Source organism: Heterodontus francisci, chromosome 3 (genome assembly GCF_036365525.1).
Source record: "Heterodontus francisci isolate sHetFra1 chromosome 3, sHetFra1.hap1, whole genome shotgun sequence".
Taxonomy (NCBI): Eukaryota; Metazoa; Chordata; class Chondrichthyes; order Heterodontiformes; family Heterodontidae; genus Heterodontus; species Heterodontus francisci.
Window position 1 is genome coordinate 31,384,291 of NC_090373.1, and position 21,646 is coordinate 31,405,936.

Genomic DNA, 21,646 nt, shown 5'->3' on the forward strand with positions numbered 1-21,646 from the left:
TCACTAGTGGTGTGCCTCAGGGATTGGTGTTGGGACCGCAATTATTTACAATTTATATAGATGATTTGGAGTTGGGGACCACGTGTAGGTTGTCAAAGTTTGCAGATGACACTAAGATGAGTGGCAGAGCAAAGTGTGCAGATGACTGTGAAACTTTGCAGAGGAACATAGCTACATTGAGCGAGTGGGCAAAGGTCTGGCAGATGGAATACAATGTTGATAAATGTGAAGTCATTCATTTTGGTAGGAGTAACAGTAAAAAGGATTATTACTTGAATGGTAAAAAGTTGCAGCATGCTGCTATGCAGAGGGACCTGGGTGTCCTTGTGTATGAATCGCAGAAGGTTGGTCTGCAGGTACAGCAAGTAATTAGGAAGGCAAATGGAATTTTGTCCTTCATTGCTACAGGGATTGAGTTTAAAAGCAGAGAGGTTATGTTGCAGCTGTATAAGGTACTGGTGAGGCCGCACCTGGAGTACTGTGTGCAGTTTTGGTCTCCTTACTTGAGAAAGGATATACTGGCACTGGAGAGGGTGCAGAGGAGGTTCACTAGGTTGATTCCGGAGTTGAGGGGGTTGGTTTATGAGGAGAGACTGAGTAGATTAGGATTATATTCATTGGAATTCAGAAGAATGAGGGGGGATATTATAGAAACATATAAAATTATGAAGGGAATAGATAAGATACAAGTAGAGAGGATGTTTCCACTGGCAGGTGAAGCTAGGACAAGAGGGCATAGCCTCAAGATTAGAGGGAGCAGATTTAGGACTGAATTAAGAAGGAACTTCTTCACCCAGAGGGTTGTTAATCTATGGAATTCCTTGCCCAGTGAAGTAGTTGACGCTTCTTCAGTAAACGTTTTTAAAGCTAAGGTAGATATCTTTTTGAATAATAAAGGAATTAAGGGATACGGTGAGAACGCGGGTAAGTGGATCTGCGTCCACGAAAAGATCATCCATGATCTTATTGAATGGCGGAGCAGGCTCGATGAGCCGGACAGCCTACTCCTGCTCCTAGTATTTATGATCTTATTACTAACATCTGGGGACTGGTGTCGAAATTGGGAGAGCTGTCCCACAGACCAGTCAAGCAACAGCCTGACACAGTCATACTCACGGAATCATACCTTACAGACAATGTCCCAGACATCACCATCACTATCCCTGGCTATGTCCTGTCCCACCGGCAGGACAGAACCAACAGAGGTAGTATACAGTCTGGAGGGAGATGCCCTGGGAATGCTCAACATTGACTCCAGACTTCATGAAGTCTCATGGCATCAGGTCAAACGTGGGCAAGAAAACCTCCTGCTGATTACCACCTACTGCACACACACCGCACCCCCCACCCTCGGCTGATGAATCAGTACTTCTCCAACTTTAAGGGCATTTAAGTGGTCATTGGATAGACATATGGATGTAAATGGAATAGTGTAGGTCAGATGATCGGCGCAACATCGAGGGCCGAAGGGCCTGTACTGCGCTGTAATATTCTAATTCTAATTCTAATTCATATTGAACACCAACTGGAAGAAGCACTGAGGGTTGCAAGGGCACAGAATGTACTCTGGGTGGGGGACTTCAATGTCCATCACCAACAGTGGCTCGGTAGTACCACTACTGACCGAGCCCTAAAGGACATAGCTGATAGAGCGGGTCTGCGGCAGGTGGTGAAGGAACGAGCAAGAGGGAAAAACATACTTGACCTTGTCCTCACCAATCTACCTGTCACAGATGCATCTGTCCATGATAGTATCGGTAGGAATGACCACTGCACAGTCCTTGTGGAAACGAAGTCCCGTCTTCACACTGAGGATGCCCACCATTGTGTTGTGTGGCACTACCACCGTGCTAAATGGGACAGATTTCGAACAGATCTAGCAACTCAAAACTGAGCATCCGTGAGGCGCTGTGGGCCATCACCAGCAGCACAATTGTATTCAATCACAATCTGGAACCTCATGGCACAACATATCCCCCACTCTACCATTACCATCAAGCCGGAGGACCAACCCTGGTTCAATGAAGAATGCAGGAGGACATGCCAGGAGCAGCACCAGGCATACCTCAAAATAGTGATGCTACAACCCAGGACTACTTGCATGCCAAACCACGGAAGCAGCATGCAATAGACAGGACAAAGCAATCCCACAACCAACGGATCAGATCTAAGCTCTGCAGTCCTGCCACATCCAGCCGTGAATGGTGGTGGACAATTAAACAACTGACAGGAGGAGGGGGCTTCACAAATATCCCCATCCTCAACGATGGGGGAGCCCAGCATATCAGTGCAAAAGAAAAGGCTGAAGCATTTGCATCCATCTTCAGCCAGAAGTGCTGAGTGGATGATCTATCTCGGCCTCCTCCTGAGGTCCCCAGCACCACCAATGCCAGTCTTCAGCCAATTCAATTCACGCTACATGATATCAAGAAACAGCTGAAGGGACTGGATACAGCAAAGACTATAGGCCCTGACAACATTCCAGGAATCGTACTGAAGACTTGTGCTTCAGAACTAACTGCACCCCAAGCCCAGCTGTTCCAGTACAGCTACAACACTGCATCTGCCTGACAATGTGGAAAATTGCCCAGGTATATCCTGTGCACCAAAAGGACATATCCAACCTAACCAATTACTGCCCCATCAGTCTACTCTCAATCATCAGCAAAGTGATGGAACAGTGCGATTAAGCGGCACTTGCTCAGCAATAACCTGTCCATTGACACTCAGTTTGGGCTCCGCCAGGGCCACTCAGCTCCTGACCTCATTACATCCTTGGTTCAAACATGGACAAAAGAGCTGAACTCCAGAGGTGAGGTGAGAGTGACTGCCCTGGACATCAAGAAGCCCTAGCAAAACTGGAGTCAATGGGAATCAGGAGGTTGAAGTCATACTCCGCTGGTTGGAATCATACCTAGCACAAAGGAAGACGGTTATGGTTGTTGGAGGTCAATCATCTCAGTCCCAGGACATCACTGCAGGAGTTCCTCAGGCTAGTGTTTAGGCCCAACTATCTTCAGCTACTTCATCAATGACCTCCCCTCCATCATAAAGTCAGAAGTGGGAATGTTCGCTGATGATTGCACAATGTTCAGCACAATTCACAACTCCTCAGGTACTGAAGCAGCCCAAGGCCTGGACAACATCTAGACTTGGGCTGATAAGTGGCAAGTAACATTCGTGCCAGACAAGTGCCAGGCAATGACCATCTCAAACAAGAATCTAACCATCTCCCCTTGACGTTCAACAGCATTAACATCACCAAATCCCCCACTATCAACATCCTGGGGGTTACCATTGATCAGAAACTGATCTGGACCAGCCTTATGAATACTGTGGCTACAAGAGCAGGTCAGAGGCTGGGAAACCTGCTGCGAGTAACTCACCTCCTGTTTCCCCAAAGCCTATCCACCATCTATAAGTCAGGAGTGTGATGGAATACTCTCCACTTGCCTGGATGGGTGCAGCTCCAACAAAATTCAAGAAGCTCGACACCAGCCAGGACAAAGCAGCCCACTTGATTGGCATCCCATCCACAAACATTCACTCCCTCCATCACCAATTGACAGTGACAGCAATGTGCAACATCTGCAAGATGCACTGCAGCAACTCAATAGGACTGCTTTGACAACACCTTCCAAACATGCGACCTCTACCATCTAGAAGGACAAAGACATGGGAACGCCACCATCTACAATTTCCCCTCCACGTCACACACCATCCTGACTTGGAAATATATCGCCGTTCCTTCACTGCCGCTGTATCAAAATCCTGGAAATTCCTTCCTAACAGGACTGGTGTACCTACAACCCAAGAACTGCAGCGGTTCAAGAAGGCAGCTCACCACCACCTTCTCAAGGGCAATTGGGGATGGGCAATAAATGCTGGCTTAGCCAGCGATGCCCACATCCCATGAACAAATGAAAAAAAAATAGGGATGAGGTTTTCTCTGTGGGTCCATGCCCATTAACAACTGGACTGACTCTGCCTAAACTCACTCATTTCATACAGGACTCTTGCAGCCAGCAGACAGAGGAGATGTACGCATTAATCTAGGCTGGATTTAAACTTTGGCTTCACAGGTGAAAGATCAGTGTCGAACCAAAAGCACTGCTCAGTTGCCCAATTTTTCCAATGCCCATTAACCTTTCTATCCCCCTGGGAAGGGGTTGGAATGGGGGTAAGCAAGATGAAATGTCTGGTGATAAATGCTCTGAACCAAGTCAAATCTCTGTGGTAGGCTGTGGGCAATCAGCTGAGCAGCTTCACAGTAACAAGAAAAAAGACTTGCATTTCTATAGCACCTTACATGACCTCAGGGCGTCCCAAAGCATTTTACAACCAATGAAGTACTTTTTATAGTATAGTGACTGTTGCAATGTACTCCAGAACATAGCTGCTGACTGAACAGGCAGCCTGGTTCACTAATGGAACCTGCAGGATTGATTGGTCACTAAGATTCTTCCATCTCACCTCCAGATAACCTTACAAACTGATGAACTAACCAATATAGAGAGTGATCCTAGCTAGATATACAGCACGAAACTTGCCAGCAATTTGCACAACTGCAGCCAGTCAAACTCCAGCAGTATATTTGCACAACCTTAGGGTCCCTAAGTTCTCTGGACCAGTAAGCAGGACATATACAGCAAAACGTGCTTCATAGAGAGCAAACAAAATCTTACAGGCATGGATTTCTCAGTAGCTTGGTGCGGAGGCCTAAACAGGTGCTTCTCCACATGTTAATCACCAAGCTTCAGCTGGAAGGAGCACAAACCTGTGAATCCAAAGATGTCAAGAAATGTCTGAACTAGTACACGAACAGATTTACAGCTTCAATTCATTTCTACAATTACTATTGTTATGGCCAGGTGGCCGATAGCGAGGCTTGTTCCCACTCTTCACTTCCCAACTGACCACAGCAAGTGTTTTTGTTATTAGTATTCTAACCCCTTGTGTTTTATTTGCCAAATAGACAGAGATAGGTTTTCTCATAGGGTAAAAAAAATAACTATTTTTAACAAATCCCAAAATGATCACAACACCACCCACACATGCATTCACTCTCACATGCATTCTCAAAAGATAGCTAGAAAAGTACGGGTATTAGGAGTTCAGAGTTCAGGTTGTAAAAGTCTGTTGTTTCAGGAATAAATGTGGGATCCTCCTAGGAAGGTGATTTTTTTAAGTTGCAGGTCTGGTTATCTGATGCTCTTTGGATTGAATACTGTGATGTGTTAGGTCAGTTCTCACCAGTAGAAAAGTCATTTTTGCAAAGGCACTCTTGCCTCTGTTGTAGTCTGCATCCAAATTGTCTCAGCAGGGTTCACCTGTATTGGCTAGAAATGATCTCTCTCTCTTAGCCTTGCTGGAATTCAAAATGGCTTTTTTGTTATTGTACTGTGTGGCTGAGGAGAGACCACACTAATGATGATGTCTCTAGACCTATCCTGAAAAGACTCCCCTTTGTTCCTCAAAACGATTACCTTTTAAGGTGAATTTTTTTTACAAGGGTTGGCTTCGCCCATATGACTACAGGTTTCAGTCCCAGTTGGGCTGTGTAATGGCCTTGATGATGGCCCCATTCTGAGGAGATGAGGGTAGTTCACATTCCATTGTAATGGAGGTTATTCAGAGACGCGAAGTCTGCGAAAGGTCTAATTGTGTTTGAGTATAGCTCACATCCAAGTGTGGTTATCTGTCGCATTTCGATACAGTAGGGGTTTAGTTGGTTTTCAGTCTTAGTAAACACGGATATGGATTTGAGAGCAAGAGATGCTGAGGGCCATGTATCTTATCCTCCATTTTGCTGACAGCACATGTACCAGTCTCTCTGAAATTGTTACAATTTTTTTTTATAACTCGTCAGTTTGGTTTGGTATTTTCATCGCTGCATTTCTCTTGAGGTCCAACAGCACACGTGGTTATCTGACTAACACGCATTTCAAGATTAATCAATAATAAAGGATGGAAAGACACTGGCAACCCTTTGATCATGTATCAGCAATGATTTTTTTCAATTAGAAGATTTTGTTTTCAAGAACAGCATCTCAATGAAAACTTTAAAAGCATCTTTTCAATATATATGGTCAGCATTCAAGTGAACAGTTTATATTTAATCTGACACCACCTCAGGAAGCTGTGACATTACTTTAATGGGCTATAAGGAATTGGCACTCTGAAAAATAAATCAATTACATTGATAGACAAGGTAGCGATTTTAATTGAACACAAAATTGAGCCATTAAAACTGAACAGTTTAAAGATTAGAACAGCTTCCAATGACTTGTCTGGCTAGGATAATCTCGCCTGTTGGGCTTTAAGCTTGCAGGGTTATCTGGAACCATATGGGAAGAATCCTGGCCAGTGACAGGCCCACCCCTCCAGGTTGTGTCGGTGAGCAGGGCCCGGTTGGTCAGTCATTCCCAGGGTCCAGGCATAATCAAGGACCTGCTCAGCTGGTTACTGAGACAGCCACAGAAGTTTGACTTGGTTTGAACACATATTCATTCCGAATTGCGTATTTTATATTCAATGAACACCCAGTAGAGAGTGTCACAGCAAGGAGAGGGGCAGGTGCTACTCTACAGGAGGCGAGAGAAAACATTTAAAATAAATAGAGGGGCCATTGTTCCCCTGGTAAGTGCTATCAACTAGCTCTGTAGAAGCTTACAAACTGCCTGTACACCCAATCAGGTAAATCCATCAGTTTAGTCAGCTCACAGCTAACTTACTTAATTTCAGTTACATCATAACCCAAGACACATTATTCTGAACTGGTTACTAAATAAAGAAATTAGTGTGAATGCATTTCATTTTCCTCCTACAGATGTCCTCTAACAGGCAGGCTGTTTGGCAGCACTCACACTCTGTACATCCATCAGTGCCAAAGAAACAAACAGAAAATTGATTTGCAATCATTTCTGAAAGCAGTCTGCAAAAGGAATTTTAGTGGCAATTCCCTCCTGACCCATATACACTGCTACATCACAGGCAATTTATTTAAAACAAGAAAAACTTATCACATGAAATTCTATTGATATTCTAATGAAAAGAGACGTTTTCCTCTCTTACCCCCCCTTCATCTTCGATAGTCATGGATAGATGCAGGTAAGATGTTTCTCCTGGTTGGAGAGTCTAGAACCAGGTGACAATTTCAAAATAAGGTGGAAGCCACTTAGGACTGAGATGAGGAAAACATAGAAACATAGAAAATAGGAGCTGGAGTAGGCCATTCGGCCCTTCGGGCCTGCACCCGCCATTCAAAAAAGATCATGGCTGATCGTATAATTCCTGTTCCCGCTTTCTCCCCATATCCCTGGACCCCTTGGACATTAAGAAATATATCGATCTCCTTCTTGAATATATTTAATGGCTTGGCCTCCACTGCCTTCTGCGGTAGACAATTCCACAGGTTCACCAACCTCTGAGTAAAGAAATTTCTCATCTCGGTTCTAAATGGCATACCCCGTATCCTGAGACTGTGACCCCTGGTTCTGGACTCCCCAGCCATCGGGAACATCCTCCCTGCATCAAGCCTGTCTAGTCCTGTTAGAATTTTATAGGTTTCTATGAGATCCCCTCTCATTCTTCTAAGCTCTAGTAAATATAGGCCTAGTCGACCCAATCTCTCCTGATATGTCAATCCTGCCATCCCAGGAATCAGCCTAGTAAATCTTCTTTGCACTCCCTCCATGGCAAGAACATCCTTCCTCAGATAAGGAGACCAAAACTGCACACAATACTTCAGGTGTGGTCTCACCAAGGCCCTGTATAACTGCAATAAGACATCCTTGCTCCTGTACTCAAATCCTCTTGCAATGAAGGCCAACATACCATTCGCCTTCCTAACTGCTTGCTGCACCTGAATGCTTGCTGTCAGCGACTAGTTTACAATGACACCCAGGTCTCATTGCACCGCCCCCTTTCCCAATCTATCACCATTCAGATAATAATCTGCCTTTCTGTTTTTACAACCAAAATGGATAACCTCACATTTATCCATGTTATACTGCATCTGCCATGCATTTGCCCACTTACCCAACTTGTCCAAATCACTTTGGAGCCTCTTTGCATCCTCCTCACAGCTCACATTCCCCCACCCCACCCCCCGCCCAGCTTTGTGTCGTTTGCAAACTTGGAAATGTTACATTTAGTTCCCTCACCCAAGTCATTAATATATATTGTGAACAGCTGGGGCCCAAGCACTGATCCCTGTGGTACCCCACCAGTCACTGTCTGCCACCTGGAAAAAGACCCGTTTATTCCTACTCTCTGTTTCCTGTCTGTCAACCAATTCTCAATCCATGCCAGTATATTACCCCCAATCCCATGTGCTTTAATTTTGCACACGAACCTCTTATGTGGGACCTTATCAAAAGTCTTCTGAAAATCCAAATACACCACATCCACTGGTTCTCCCTTATCTATTCTACTAGTTACATCCTCAAAAAATTCCAGTAGATTTGTTAAGCATGATTTCCCTTTCGTAAACCCATGCTGACTTTGCCCAATCCCGTTTATACTTTCCAGGTGTTCTGCTATCACATCCTTTATAATAGACTCTAGCATTTTCCCCACTACTGATGTAAGGCTAACTGGTCTGTAGTTCACTGTTTTTTCTCTCCCTCCTTTTTTAAATAGTGGGGTTACATTTGCCACCCTCCAATCTGTAGGAACTACTCCAGAGTCTATAGAATTTTGGAAGATGACCACCAATGCATCCATTATTTTCAGGGTCACTTCCTTTAGTACTCTGGGATGTAGATTATCAGGCCCTGGGGATTTGTCAGCCTTTAACCCCATTAATTTCCCTAGCACTATTTTTTTTTTACTAATACTGATTTCCTTCCTCTCATTAGACCCTTGGTTCCCTAACAATTCTGGGAGGTTATTTGTGTCCTCCTTTGTGAAGACAGAACCAAAGTATGTGGTCCATCTCTGACACTTCCCTTCCCTTCCTCGACTTCTCTGTCTCCATCTCCGGGGATAGGTTGTCTACCAATATCCATTATAAGCCCACTGACTCCCACAGCTACCTCGACTACACTTCTTCACACCCTACCTCCTGTAAGGACTCCATTCCATTCTCCCAGTTTCTCCGTCTCTGACGCATCTGCTCTGATGATGCGACCTTCCATGACGGTGCTTCTGATATGACCTTTTTCCTCAACCGAGGATTTCCCCCCACTGTGGTTGACAGGGCCCTCAACCGTGTCCGACCCATTCTCCGCACCTCTACCCTCACCCCTTCCCCTCCCTCCCAGAACCGTGACAGGGTTCCTCTTGTCCTCACTTTTCATCCCACAAGCCTCCATATCCAAAGGATCATCCTCCGCCATTTTCGCCACCTCCAGCGTGATGCCACTACCAGTCGCATCTTCCCCTCCCTTCCCCTGTCAGCATTCCGAAGGGATCGTTCCCTCCGCGACACCCTGGTCCATTCCTCCATTACCCCCACCACCTCGTCCCCGTCCCAGGGCACCTTCCCCTGCAATCGCAGGAGGTGTAATACCTGCCCATTTACCTCCTCTCTCCTCACTATCCCAGGCCCCAAACACTCCTTTCAGGTGAAGCAGCGATTTACTTGTACTTCTTTCAATGTAGTATACTGTATTCGCTGCTCACAGTGTGGTCTCCTCTACATTGGGAAGACCAAGCGCAGACTGGGTGACCGCTTTGCAGAACATCTCCCAGTTCGGGGGCGGCACAGTGGCGCAGTGGTTAGCACTGCAGTCTCACAGCTCCAGGGACCCGGGTTTGATTCTGGGTACTGCCTGTGTGGAGTTTGCAAGTTCTCCCTGTGTCTGCGTGGGTTTTCTCCGGGTGCTCCGGTTTCCTCCCACAAGCCAAAAGACTTGCAGGTTGGTAGGTAAATTGGCCATTATAAAAATTGTCACTAGTATAGGTAGGTGGTAGGGAAATATAGGGACAGGTGGGGATGTTTGGTAGGAATATGGGATTAGTGTAGGATTAGTATAAATGGGTGGTTGATGGTCGGCACAGACTCGGTGGGCCGAAGGGCCTGTTTCAGTGCTGTATCTCTACTCTAATCTAATCTAATCTAATCTCCGCTCAGTCCGCAAGCAGGACCCTGAGCTTCCGGTTGCTTGCCATTTCAACACTCCCCCCTGCTCTCATGCTCACATCTCTGTCCTGGGATTGCTGCAGTGTTCCAGTGAACATCAACGCAAGCTCGAGGAACAGCATCTCATCTACCGATTAGGCACACTACAGCCTGCCGGACTGAACATTGAGTTCAATAATTTCAGAGCATGACAGCCCCCCATTTTACTTTCATTTTTAGTTATTTTTTCTTCCTTTTTTTTACATTCCTTTTTACATTTTTTTACAATCATTTTTTGCATTTATTTCATTTCATCTTAGTTTGTTCAGTTTGCTTACCCACTGTTTTTTTCAGGTTGTTTTTCTTCAGGTTTGCACTTGCTGCTGTTCAATATGCAGTGTAGTCACACCTAATCTGTACTAATGCTTTGTCTTTCAACACACCATTAACATATTGTTTGCCTTTTCTCCGTGACCTTTTGGTCAGCTATGTGGCCTGGTCCAATCTGCACCTTCTCCTTTGTTATCTCTTGCCCCACCCCCACCTCACTTGTTTATAATCTGTGACTTTTCTAATATTTGTCAGTTCCGAAGAAGGGTCACTGACCCGAAACGTTAACTCTGCTTCTCTTTCCACAGATGCTGCCAGACCTGCTGAGTGATTCCAGCATTTCTTGTTTTTGTATCAGATTTCCAGCATCCGCAGTATTTTGCTTTTATTATTATGTGTTTAATTGTTCTGTCATTTCTTTGTTCCCCATTATACTTTCCCCCGTTTCTGACTGTAAGGGACCTACATTTGTCTTCACTAATCTTTTTCTCTTCACATATTTATAGAAGCTTTTACAGTCAGTGTTAATGTTCCCCACAAGTTTATTCTCATACTCTATTTTCCCCGCTTAATCAACCTCTTTGTTCTCCTTTTCTGAATTCTAAACTGCTCCCAATCCTCAGACTTGCTGCTTTTTCTGGCAATTTTATATGCCTCCTCTCTGGATCTAATACTATCCCTAATTTCTTTGGTAAGCCATAGTTGAGCCACCTTTCCAGTTTTATTTTTGAGCCAGACAGGAATGAATAATTGTTGTAATTTCTTTACTCAGAGGGTTGTGAATCTTTGGAATTCTCTACCCCAGAGGGCTGCGAAAGCTCAGTCGTTGAGTATGTTTGAAGCAAAGACTGACATTTCTAAATACCAATGCCATAAAGGGATATGGGGATAGTGTGGGAAAAAGGCATTGAAGTGGAGGATCAGCCATGATCGCATTGAATGGCGGAGCAGGCTTGATGGGATGAACGACCTACTCCTGCTCCTATGTTCCTATGGTATTGGATTTAATAGGGATCCAAAAACTGGCAAAAAAACTGTAAAAATATACAGCTGGAAAATCTCTGCAAGTTGACAATCTACTGCACACCTGCACAATAACAACTTACACTTATATAGTGCCCTTAATGTAGTACAATATCCAAGGCGCCTCACAGGAGTATTATCAGACAAACTTTGACACTGTGATCCACAGAAGGAGGTATCAGGACAGATGACCAAAAGCTTGGTCAAAGCGGTTGGTTTTAAGCAGCATCTTAAAAGAGGAGAGAGAGAATTCCAGGGCTTTGACAGCTGAAGGCACGACCACCAAAAGTGGTACAATGGAATAGGGATCGGCAAGAGGCCAGATTGGAGGAGCGCAGAGATCTTAGAGGGTTATACATACTCGAGAACACTTCCACACAGTCTGTTCCTGCCAGCTGGACCCCCCCCCCCCCCAACAAGAACCCAATGAGTAATGGGCACTACTGGCAAAGTCCAAGGGCCAGACTACCTACCTGCTCCTCCATTAGCACATACTGAAAAGAGGATATAAAAAGCAAAATTAAATGCTGGAGAGGAGGGAGTAAATCAGAAATCGCTATTGGGAACTTTAGCATACATCATGTGTGCTATGGTCCGTAAGATGCTCCCAACTGAATTAAAACTAATAATAGGACATCATGTATTAATAATGCATCAGGTCTAAGTCCAGGCTCCCAGTACTTTACTAGGAATGCTCAAAAGGTTTGATGAACCCTTGATGCACTCTGCATTGACATTACATAGCACTGTGCAATGTTGCATCATAATTATTAAGATAAGTGGTTAATTAGAAAACGTATCTGTTGGGATTACATGGTAGCTGTATTCTAAGACTATCCATACATGTCTATGTTTTGTAATACCTTTGTAGGTGCAGATAACATTAGGAAAGGTGTAGTAGGAGAAGCGGGGTAAAAGAGAGGTAATGGGTAAGATAATATAATTAAGTTAAATTTAAAGAGCACCAGAAATAAAAGAACAGAGCAACAAGCAGTGGCAGCCACATTCCTATGGGAACCAAGGCTAGGTGCCTTAATTGAAATATGATCAGGAGTAAGGGAGGACTGGTGTCCTGGTTCAAGACAGGATTGGCTGGGGGGTGGGGGGGGAACTGTCTTTAGCTGGAATCATTAGGTCATCAAGGCCAGTTCAAAAGATGCCCCTTGTATTGTCACAATTGCACTGATAACATTTTCAGTAGTAGGAAAACAAGTAATGTCAGGGGTTATTCAACCAAAACCAGAGAAAGCCAGGGATCTTGTGTACATGCTATCCCTATAATTGGACAATAAGGTGATGTGCATAAGCCAATGATTGGTCTAGTGAAATTTAGAGGTTTTGTATTATAGCAAGGAGGGGCTCCTTCTTACAGAAGTACATAAGACTTTAAGAGACACTCAGAGGGCGAGCCAGGGGTTCAGGCCAGAGGATGCAGGCACTTGGTACTGCGACTTTTACCAAAGGCATAAACAGGGTAATATAATTCTTAATTGTACCTTGTAAACAACAGCTTGCAACTGGAATGTACCAAGTCTTGTGTGTACTGAATAAAGTTTAATCATTGTCACCAACATCGGTCAAAATCAAATCATTGACTATTAAGGTTCATTAGAAAGAAAACCCAACATGGCTAGACTCTAAATGTGTTCTATTATGTTTCTCCAGGCCAATTTTCCCCTGACTGTCTTCTCCTGCAGGTACTGGCTCTTGCTGAGTAACCTGTCCAATGAGACCAAATCCTTGTCCAAGATGCAGCTCTTTGTCTCAGCACAACAGTTCAAAATGGGGTCTACCGACCTCTCTGGGTCTTTCCAGGGGGTCCATGATGCAGGGCTGGCCTTACGAGTGGGCAGCCGCCTGAAGTGCCATGGTCATGAGTAATTGAATGAGTGTCGGCCGGAAGCAAGCTCTCCTCTTCTCCCCTATTGCTCTCTTTGGGCTCCTGCACAACCCCCCGGCCTCCCCTAGTGTTTTCTCCGGGCTGCTGCCCAGGATAGATTGACTCTGCAGTGAGAAGCAGGCACACCCATCTCACTGATATCTATAAGTAAATTCCTGTTTTCTTAAAAGCATTATTAAAACATTCTTTACATGCAGTACTTTCATATAATGCGCGTTATATAATATTATAATTTAGATAATAAATTACTAATTACTAATCCTGTGATTATTAATCCATTTGAAAAAGGGGCATTCAACCAAAAAAAATTTCAGAACCACTGAGTTGGAGGGCACTTCAGCCAAGCCCCTTGCCCTACCTCCACTCTCACACTCCAAAGCCAAGGTCACTAGATAGTCATCAGGAGCAGCTGAATTTTTCCCCTCCCTAGTTTAGATGCAGAGGCAGCATCTTAAAACCATTCCAGCTGAGATTAGCTATCTCAGCACAGACCAAGAAACAAACCTGACTCTTTTAGTTTAGATGCTTTAATTATATGTTGGTTTGATCAATTGAGCCAACAGGGAACCACAACCTTTTGTTTTAAGATTCACACTGAATCAATTGTACAAATTAAAATTTGATTACATATTCTTGCAGCAGACCTCAATTACAGAGCAGTGCTTGGAAACAGACAGAACATAGTACGAGGAATGGTTTGTGTATTTCAGGTGTAACACTATCAAGTGCATAATTTGCCTAGAATGTGGACACTGAACTATTAATGTCTATTACACTGCTTGGAAAAGAAGAACAAGATTATACAAATTGTTAAACTACTGCACTGAGTTAGTTACAAATACAGATGTAAAATCTGGGACCAATTTTAATACTAGCATTTACACCAACCAAATTTCATAGTGAAAAAGACACACGACAATTTACTGCACCCACACAGGGGGAAAGAAGACAATGTTGCACTAGATCCAAGCTCTTGTTATATACAAGAGAACCGTGTGACTTGGTGGTCTAGGTGAAACAGAGAACTTAATTTGTTAAGTCTTCCACGTAAAATTATTAATCATCTCTACTGATGCCATGTTTGACTTCAGTGCCTTATGTACCTGCTGTCTATTGTTGGGTGTGTATGGAAGCATTGTTGACACGTGGAACATGATTTCATAATCCTTGTATGTAGTATACAGAGAATGAGTTCCTGTGGAGTCAGCTGAAACATAAAAATAAAGCACGCTGTACAATCATTTGGAAATGAAGAGCGATTACGTGCAATAACTCCTTTTCTAAAGGATACATTTGGGTTGGGGGGTTGGTGCAAATGTTCAATAAGATGAAGGATGGCAGTACTGGGGAGTGGAAATGTTTCCATTTCCAAGCCAGGTAAGCACAAGTAGGAGGAAAATAAATCATATTTAACTTTCACTCAACTATGTTTAATGAATCTGAATATCTGAAGACACCAAATATGCCATTGGACAGTTCCCACACCAGTCACGTACGCTTATGACCCAAGTATGATTATCACTGTTACCCAAATTCTGAGTATGTTGCCCACAAGAAACTGGCTCAAGACCATATCAATCAATTCACTTCATATAAAAGTCTTAGAGATACAAGAACAGTATGCTATCTATCCCATTGTGATTCCCTCAAACCCCAACCAGTAGGAAGCCTTTTGGAAATTAATTTGTAGCTGCATTTATTAATTCACTAAGCCAAGTCTATTGATAAAACAATTTTTAAAAAACTCGGCAAAACGTGTAACATGTTGTTCCTTGATCAAGTTACTCTAATCAAAAGGGGGGGACAGCACACTGTAGTGTCACTCTATAACTGAAGAGTGAAGGAACTCTTCAAACTTCCAGGCATTGTCAACAGCACAACAAACCAACTCAGAGGCTGCTCCTTTTTCCCTTCCCCACCTTGCCTGATAACCCACCCAAAGAAACCCAGTTCCAGCCTCCCCATCCACCCCATCAGTCATTCTGCATAATTTAGCATGCTGAACATCATCTCTACTAAATACCATCGATGTCAGGTCAGGTCTGCCATCAACGCTCCACATTACTTATCAATCAATATGGAAGCATATTTTACTGAATTGGCACTAACAACTTCAAAATCATCAAAAAGGCAACAACAGGTAAATGGGATGCAGATATCTTACTTGGTAACACAGGATTATGGGGCAATTCACCAGAATTTGAAGAAATTCTAATTCTGCAAATAATAAAAAAATCTAGTAATACTAAAAACTGCATATCTGATTCGTAAATCCGATTTGACCAAAATATGTATAGGTAAGCAAGAGATAGACAGAGATAGATAAATAGATAGAAATGGATATATAAAAGTACTTCCCTCTTAATTTTAACAAAAAGGCTATTTGGCAATGTGCCCCTCCCTGGTGCAGCTTGTTGATAAATTCATCTTGCTTAGACAGGCAGATGCTGAACTAGTCAGGTGCTACAAAATCAGTTCACTCATATCACATTTCAGCAACAGCTGATGCCATCACAAACCAGAATTTTTGAGTGCCATAAAAAGGTCAGGTGTTGCCTGCCTGCTCTCACAGAGGAGAAACACTGGAGGATCATTTAAGAACACCTTACAAAAGGGAAGAAAATACTTACTTTTGTTATCCAACTGTGCTCTGTACTTGCTGAAGCCCTTTAGTCTCACCCTGTGGCCAAGGAGATCGAGGAACTCTTCAAACACTGGGCCTCCTGTCTCATTGTTGTACATCTCCTCCTCAGTGCTTTGGCCTGCTTTACAGTAAAGTACTCCAACTTTGTGCTGGAAGCTTAGCTGAAACAAAAGTAATCATTTTAACAAACCACCACCAAGCACATAATTTCAGGAATGATTGTTAAATTTAATTACATAAAATCTCTTCTGTCCCATAATGTTATATTTTATTTTCTCCAAATTCCACAAATGAAGCCTGTTACAATGAAAGGTAACCAATTCAAGTTTCTGCCAATCTATTCAAACATATCCATTACTCCTGATCTAAACTTCCTGCTCGGAGATGTGTGAAAAGAAAAAGAAAAACTTGTACTTATATATGGCCTTTCAGGACATCCCACAACCACTTTTGAAGGGTAGTCACTGTTGTAATGTAGGAAACATAGCAGTCAATTTGCTCACAGCAAGGTCCCACAACCAACACAATAAGGATAATCTCCATCATCTATTGAAGAAGAATTATGCTTGAGTATCATGCAGGCCCCCACATGCCAAGCATGTGGCATATTAATTTCGACACATGGACATTAAATTTCAAATTGTTGTTGAAGTGAAGAAAGGACTTACTTTTAAAAATTGCCATACCTTGGCTGGACAAGACACTTGCATATTAACAGATAGTGTTTGGAAGGACAGGACTATTCCCTGACACATTCAACCCACAATGGACTTTTGATCACCAGACGTTGAAAGTGGGGGAGCTCGCATTCCAGGTTGACTGCTAAGTTGGCTGAATACACAAACGGACATGGTCCAACCAGCTAGTCACATGACTAACCTGCTGGGCAACCGGAGTTTTTTGAATTTGTACAAACAGTTTGGGCAGAATGCTCCTCGACTGAGAAGATCTTTCCTGGCTGGCTCGCCACAGCCTCTCCTGTCTGCCTACTCCCATCACTTTCTCACAAGCCTCTGAATCCACTGAAGACACAAAAGTCTCGTACAGCAAACAAGGTTTAAGAAGAATACTTGGCCCCAACGAAAAGCAAGATCTACCTACAATCAAGGACTCTACAGTGGGCTCGAAGAACCATAACAAAAACTCTTCAGAGATTGCCTCAAACTTTTCACTTTATTTTTCTTCTGTTCTTTTCTATCTCTATTTGCATGTGTGCATCACGAATGCATGCTAGCATGAGTGCGTCATGTATCTGTAGGCGTCAACCGAATTAGAGTTTCAGTTCAAGTTTAATAAATTTCAACTTTTCTTCTCTAAATATAAGAAAGCCTGTTTGTGCTGGATTTTTTGCCTTACAATTGAACAAGGATTCACCAAGGGGGAGCTAAAAAAACAGTGTTTAAAATTAAACCCTGTTACAGTGAGACCAGACGAAGGCAGAGAGGGACCCCAAGACACCTTTCTCACCTGGTCGTAACATTGAGAAATTCTCTTCCGAGCGTAGAATGGATGAATTTCAATAAATCAATCATGTGCAACTACAATCAATTACACACATCTGCATGAATATTTACTGCATCTAACTTTATTAGAGTCATAGAGTGATACAGCACTGAAACAGGCCCTTCGGCCCACCGAGTCTGTGCCGACCATCAACCATCCATTTATACTAATCCTACATTAATCCCATATTCCCTACCTTCCCTCAATTGTCCTACCACCTACCTACACTAGGGGCAATTTAGAATGGCCAATTTACCTATCAACCTGCAAATCTTTGGCTGTAGGAAGAAACCAGAGCACCCGGCGGAAACCCACGCGGTCACAGGGAGAACTTGCAAACTCCACACAGGCAGTACCCAGAACTGACCCCGGGTCGCTGGAGCTGTGAAGCTGCGGTGCTAACCACTGCGCCGCCGATTAGAGTATTTATTACTGATTCATCTTTTTTGATGGACAACATTGCAACAAACTATCCTGGAGTGTTGGCTGCAGTTGGAAGAACTATTACAGCTCTTTGACCATTCCCTACAATTTTCTGTTTATTTCTAGCCCTGAGTTTTTGTAGTCTGGGGCAATAAATTGAAGCTTGAGTATAGCCGTTAATGAGCTACCCTTTTTTGTACTTGCAATTGAATACAGAGAAGTCACCCCACATTTTAAGCACAATGTAGTCAGCCGAGGATGTAGACAGACTTTGGAGCTGACCAGATAGCTGTACAATAAAGCTCATCTTATTTAGTATCGGGTGTAGGCGTTGATCTTATTTTCTGGAATTCCTACATGGAAGTCACAATATCCATGATTATAGTTATACCATGCTAACAGTCTGAGAACCAATGCTAGAGAGTTGATTTGCAGCCAGTAACATTTAATTTGTACAGTTCAGATTAAACTGCAGCTAGGACTGTAAATTGCACATGTGCATGGGGTTTTGCTCCCAGATGGGAACTTTTGATGGGAGTGGATAGGAGGTTTCATACACTGAAAGCATTTTTCATATAACTCGTATTTATATAGCACCTTTAATAAAACATCCCAAAGTGCTTCACAGGAGCATTATAAAGCAAAATTTGACACCAACTCACCTAAGGAGATATTAGGGCAAATAACCAAAAGTTTGGTCAATAAGGTAGGTTTCAGAAGCATCTCAAAGGAGGAAAGCAAGGTAGACAGGCTTAAGGAGGCACTTCCAATGGTGAAACAATTAAAATCATGGACGAGCAAGAGGCCAGAATTAGAGGAAAACAGATATCTTGGAGGGTTTTGGCCTGGAGGAGATTACAGCGATGGGGAGAGGCGAGTCCATGGAGTGATTTGTAAACAAGGATGAGGGGTTAAAATTGAGGGGTTTGTTGCTTAAGCAGGAGTCCATGTAGGCCAGAGAGCTTAGAGGTGATGGGTGAACAGGACTTGGTGAGAACAAGGACAAGGACGGCAGAGTTTTGGATGACTTCAAGTTTACGGAGGGTAGAATTTGGGAAGCCAGTCAGGAGTGTGGTAGAATAGCCAGGTCTAGAGGTAACAAAGGCTGAGGGTTTCAGCAGCAAATGACCTGAAGAAGGGACAGAGTGGGATGATAGCACAGAGGTAAAAATAGGTTGTTTTAGTGATGGCACAGATGTAGTCGGAAGCTCATCTCGGGGTCAAATATAACACCAAGGTTATGAGTGGTCTGGTTCAGCAAGAAGGACTTTGGAAAGAAAGAAATGTATTTTTATAATGCCTTATGCAACCTTAAGAGGTTTCAAAGCACTTTACAGCCAATGAAGTACATTTTTGAAGTGTAGTCGCTGTTATCATGTACAACACACAGCGATTTGCACCCAGCAAACTCTCAAACAGCAATGAAATAAATGACCAGATCATCTGATTTAGTGATGTTGTTTTAGGAATAAATGCTAGTCAGGACACCAGGCAGAACTTCGATGCTATTTTTCGAATAGTGGCCGTGGGATCTTTTACATCACCCTGAGGGGTAAGGCGTGGCGTTGGTTTAAATTCGCATTCAAAAGATGGCACCCCATCAGTGCAACTGCTTCAGCACTGTACTGGGACTGGCTGCCTAGATTTTGTGCTCTGGTACCTTGAATGAGAATTGAACCCAATTCCTTCTGACTCAGAGTCTGTGGCGCTAACCACTGAGCCATGGCTGACACTTTGCTTCAGTTTGCAAAGTGCCCTAGATGTCCACTGCGTAATTTATAACCCACCTTTGAGTGCTACTCCATGTGGAGTCAAGCTCAAGTGCTATGATTTGCCCTCCCAGAGAGTTTCTCACTGCTATGTTTCAGAGTCAGATCAGTTGTATACTATGACATTGCTAGTGCTGAAAACCAGAAATGGCTTTGCAACAATAAGGTGGCTGAATAACTGTAACCAACTGTAATATATTGAAAATATCATGTCTGAACCCACATCCACTTCACTAAATTTGATTCCCTTTTTTTGTTGCACAAAATTCTGGCAAAGCCCAGATTTTTCCTCCACACGAAGCAGAGCAGAGGGAACCCCTACCACCCAACAAGCCCCTGCAATATCGTCAAACTCCTAGACCCCTATCTTAGTTCTGCCAAACCTCAAAGACCATCCCCCAACATTTATCCCTCAAGCAACATCACGAAAACGGTGTTGCCAAAACACAGCACATTTTCCCGCCTGCACTGCTGAGTGCAGCTGAACTCCTTCCTCCAAAACACCAACTACCTAGCTCCAGCTGGTTCATCTCTCATACCATTTTTAAAGCTGAGAAAAAAACAGTAAGAGATAATGAATAATAGATGGAGTTCAATTCGATTCCCAAGGAATCAGTAAAATTCCTAGGATACCATGTATTAAAAATGGAATTTGATTTTTCAGTCACCAAGTCACTGCCTCTGCTGTTACCCACTACATGGGATAACCATCCCTATTTTTATGGGGCACTAAATTTTCTGAGCCAGTGTGCAACACCCGGGATATGTACTCGTGTATCCTGCTCCATTTATCCCCTTTCCTTCAACCCTCTTCACCTGAAGACTGCACTTGGTCCCAACTCCCAGTGAACAAAGCCACAGGAAATCAACTTGTTACAAAGAAAATAACTTCACATTTCAAACAAGTTCAGTCTCCCATCTGCAGTCAAGCAGTGAAAGAGTCTGTCCTTAAAAGCATCTAATTAATTAAGCCTAAATTTAAATAGTCTGAAACGAAATTCCCATTAGTGAATCTTACCATCATAACTTAGAGTAAAAATACATTGCTGCAACTAACTATTTCATATCCTTTTGTTTTTGTCTATTAATGTGTTGAATATTTTGGTTTAAAAAGGAAGTGCTTAATCTGGGGTTGGGGTTGGAAAAGTTGCTGAGTCAGAGAATTTGTGAATGCTAAATGAAGATAAATAGCTGATGTTGAAATATACTTAAGGTGAAGGATTCTGTCTGCTGACGTTATCATTTTCCTCATCCACACTGCTAGCCTCAGTATTTCATTCATTCCAAAAGCTATAGTGATTTCATTTCTCACAGTTTACCTATCTTAAAATTAGCAACTCAGCAGAACAAAACAATTTTTTTTTAAATAAGGTCTCTTGAAATGGTTTGAAATCTAAAATTATGGTTCTTAAAATTTGTTTGTTCCATGCTTTTTGTAAAAGGCCCAGCCCAGAGATTTGAGCCTCTAATCCAGGTTGACACTTTAGAGCAGTACTGAGGAAGTGCTGCACTGTTGGAGGTGCCATCTTTCGGATGAGCTATTAAGCCACCTAAGTATCGAAGCCATCTCTCTTTTGGAGAAGACAGGCAGTGTTCCCAGTATACTGGCCAATATTTATCCTTCATCCAACATTACTTAAAAGAATTATCCGGTCATTTACCTTGTTACTGTTTGTGGACCTTGCTGTGTTCAAATTGGCTGCCACATTTCCCAATATTACAACAATGACTACACTTAGAAGTACTTCATTGTTCTAAGGTCATGGAAGGCACTATAAAAATGCAAGACTATGGGCTGAATTTTGTTGAGCTCCCGACGTTGGGCTCCATGGCGGTGGAATCTGGAAGACTGTACTGGCAGCGGCCTGCCATGGAGTCCGCGCCAGGATTGCTGGGCCCGATCTTCCCGGCGATGGGGAGGTCCCCACACCGCTCGGCAACGGACCCAACTTTCAATATTGAAATAAAGGACATAAATAAATTAACAT

At 43.2% G+C, this 21,646-nt stretch overlaps 1 protein-coding gene across 5 annotated transcripts in view; it reads right to left on the reverse strand.

Moving 5' to 3' along the window:
- The window catches only part of sipa1l2 (signal induced proliferation associated 1 like 2), a 581,962-nt gene that overhangs the window by 289,260 nt on the left and 271,056 nt on the right, over nucleotides 1–21,646 (reverse strand). For all 5 annotated transcript variants that reach the window (XM_068020936.1, XM_068020919.1, XM_068020901.1 and 2 more), the window contains 2 exons: nucleotides 15,950–16,124; nucleotides 14,423–14,526 (listed from right to left, as the gene is read on the reverse strand). In XM_068020936.1, the coding sequence (XP_067877037.1) occupies nucleotides 14,423–14,526; nucleotides 15,950–16,124 (279 nt within the window). The remainder of the gene's footprint in view (nucleotides 1–14,422; nucleotides 14,527–15,949; nucleotides 16,125–21,646) is intronic.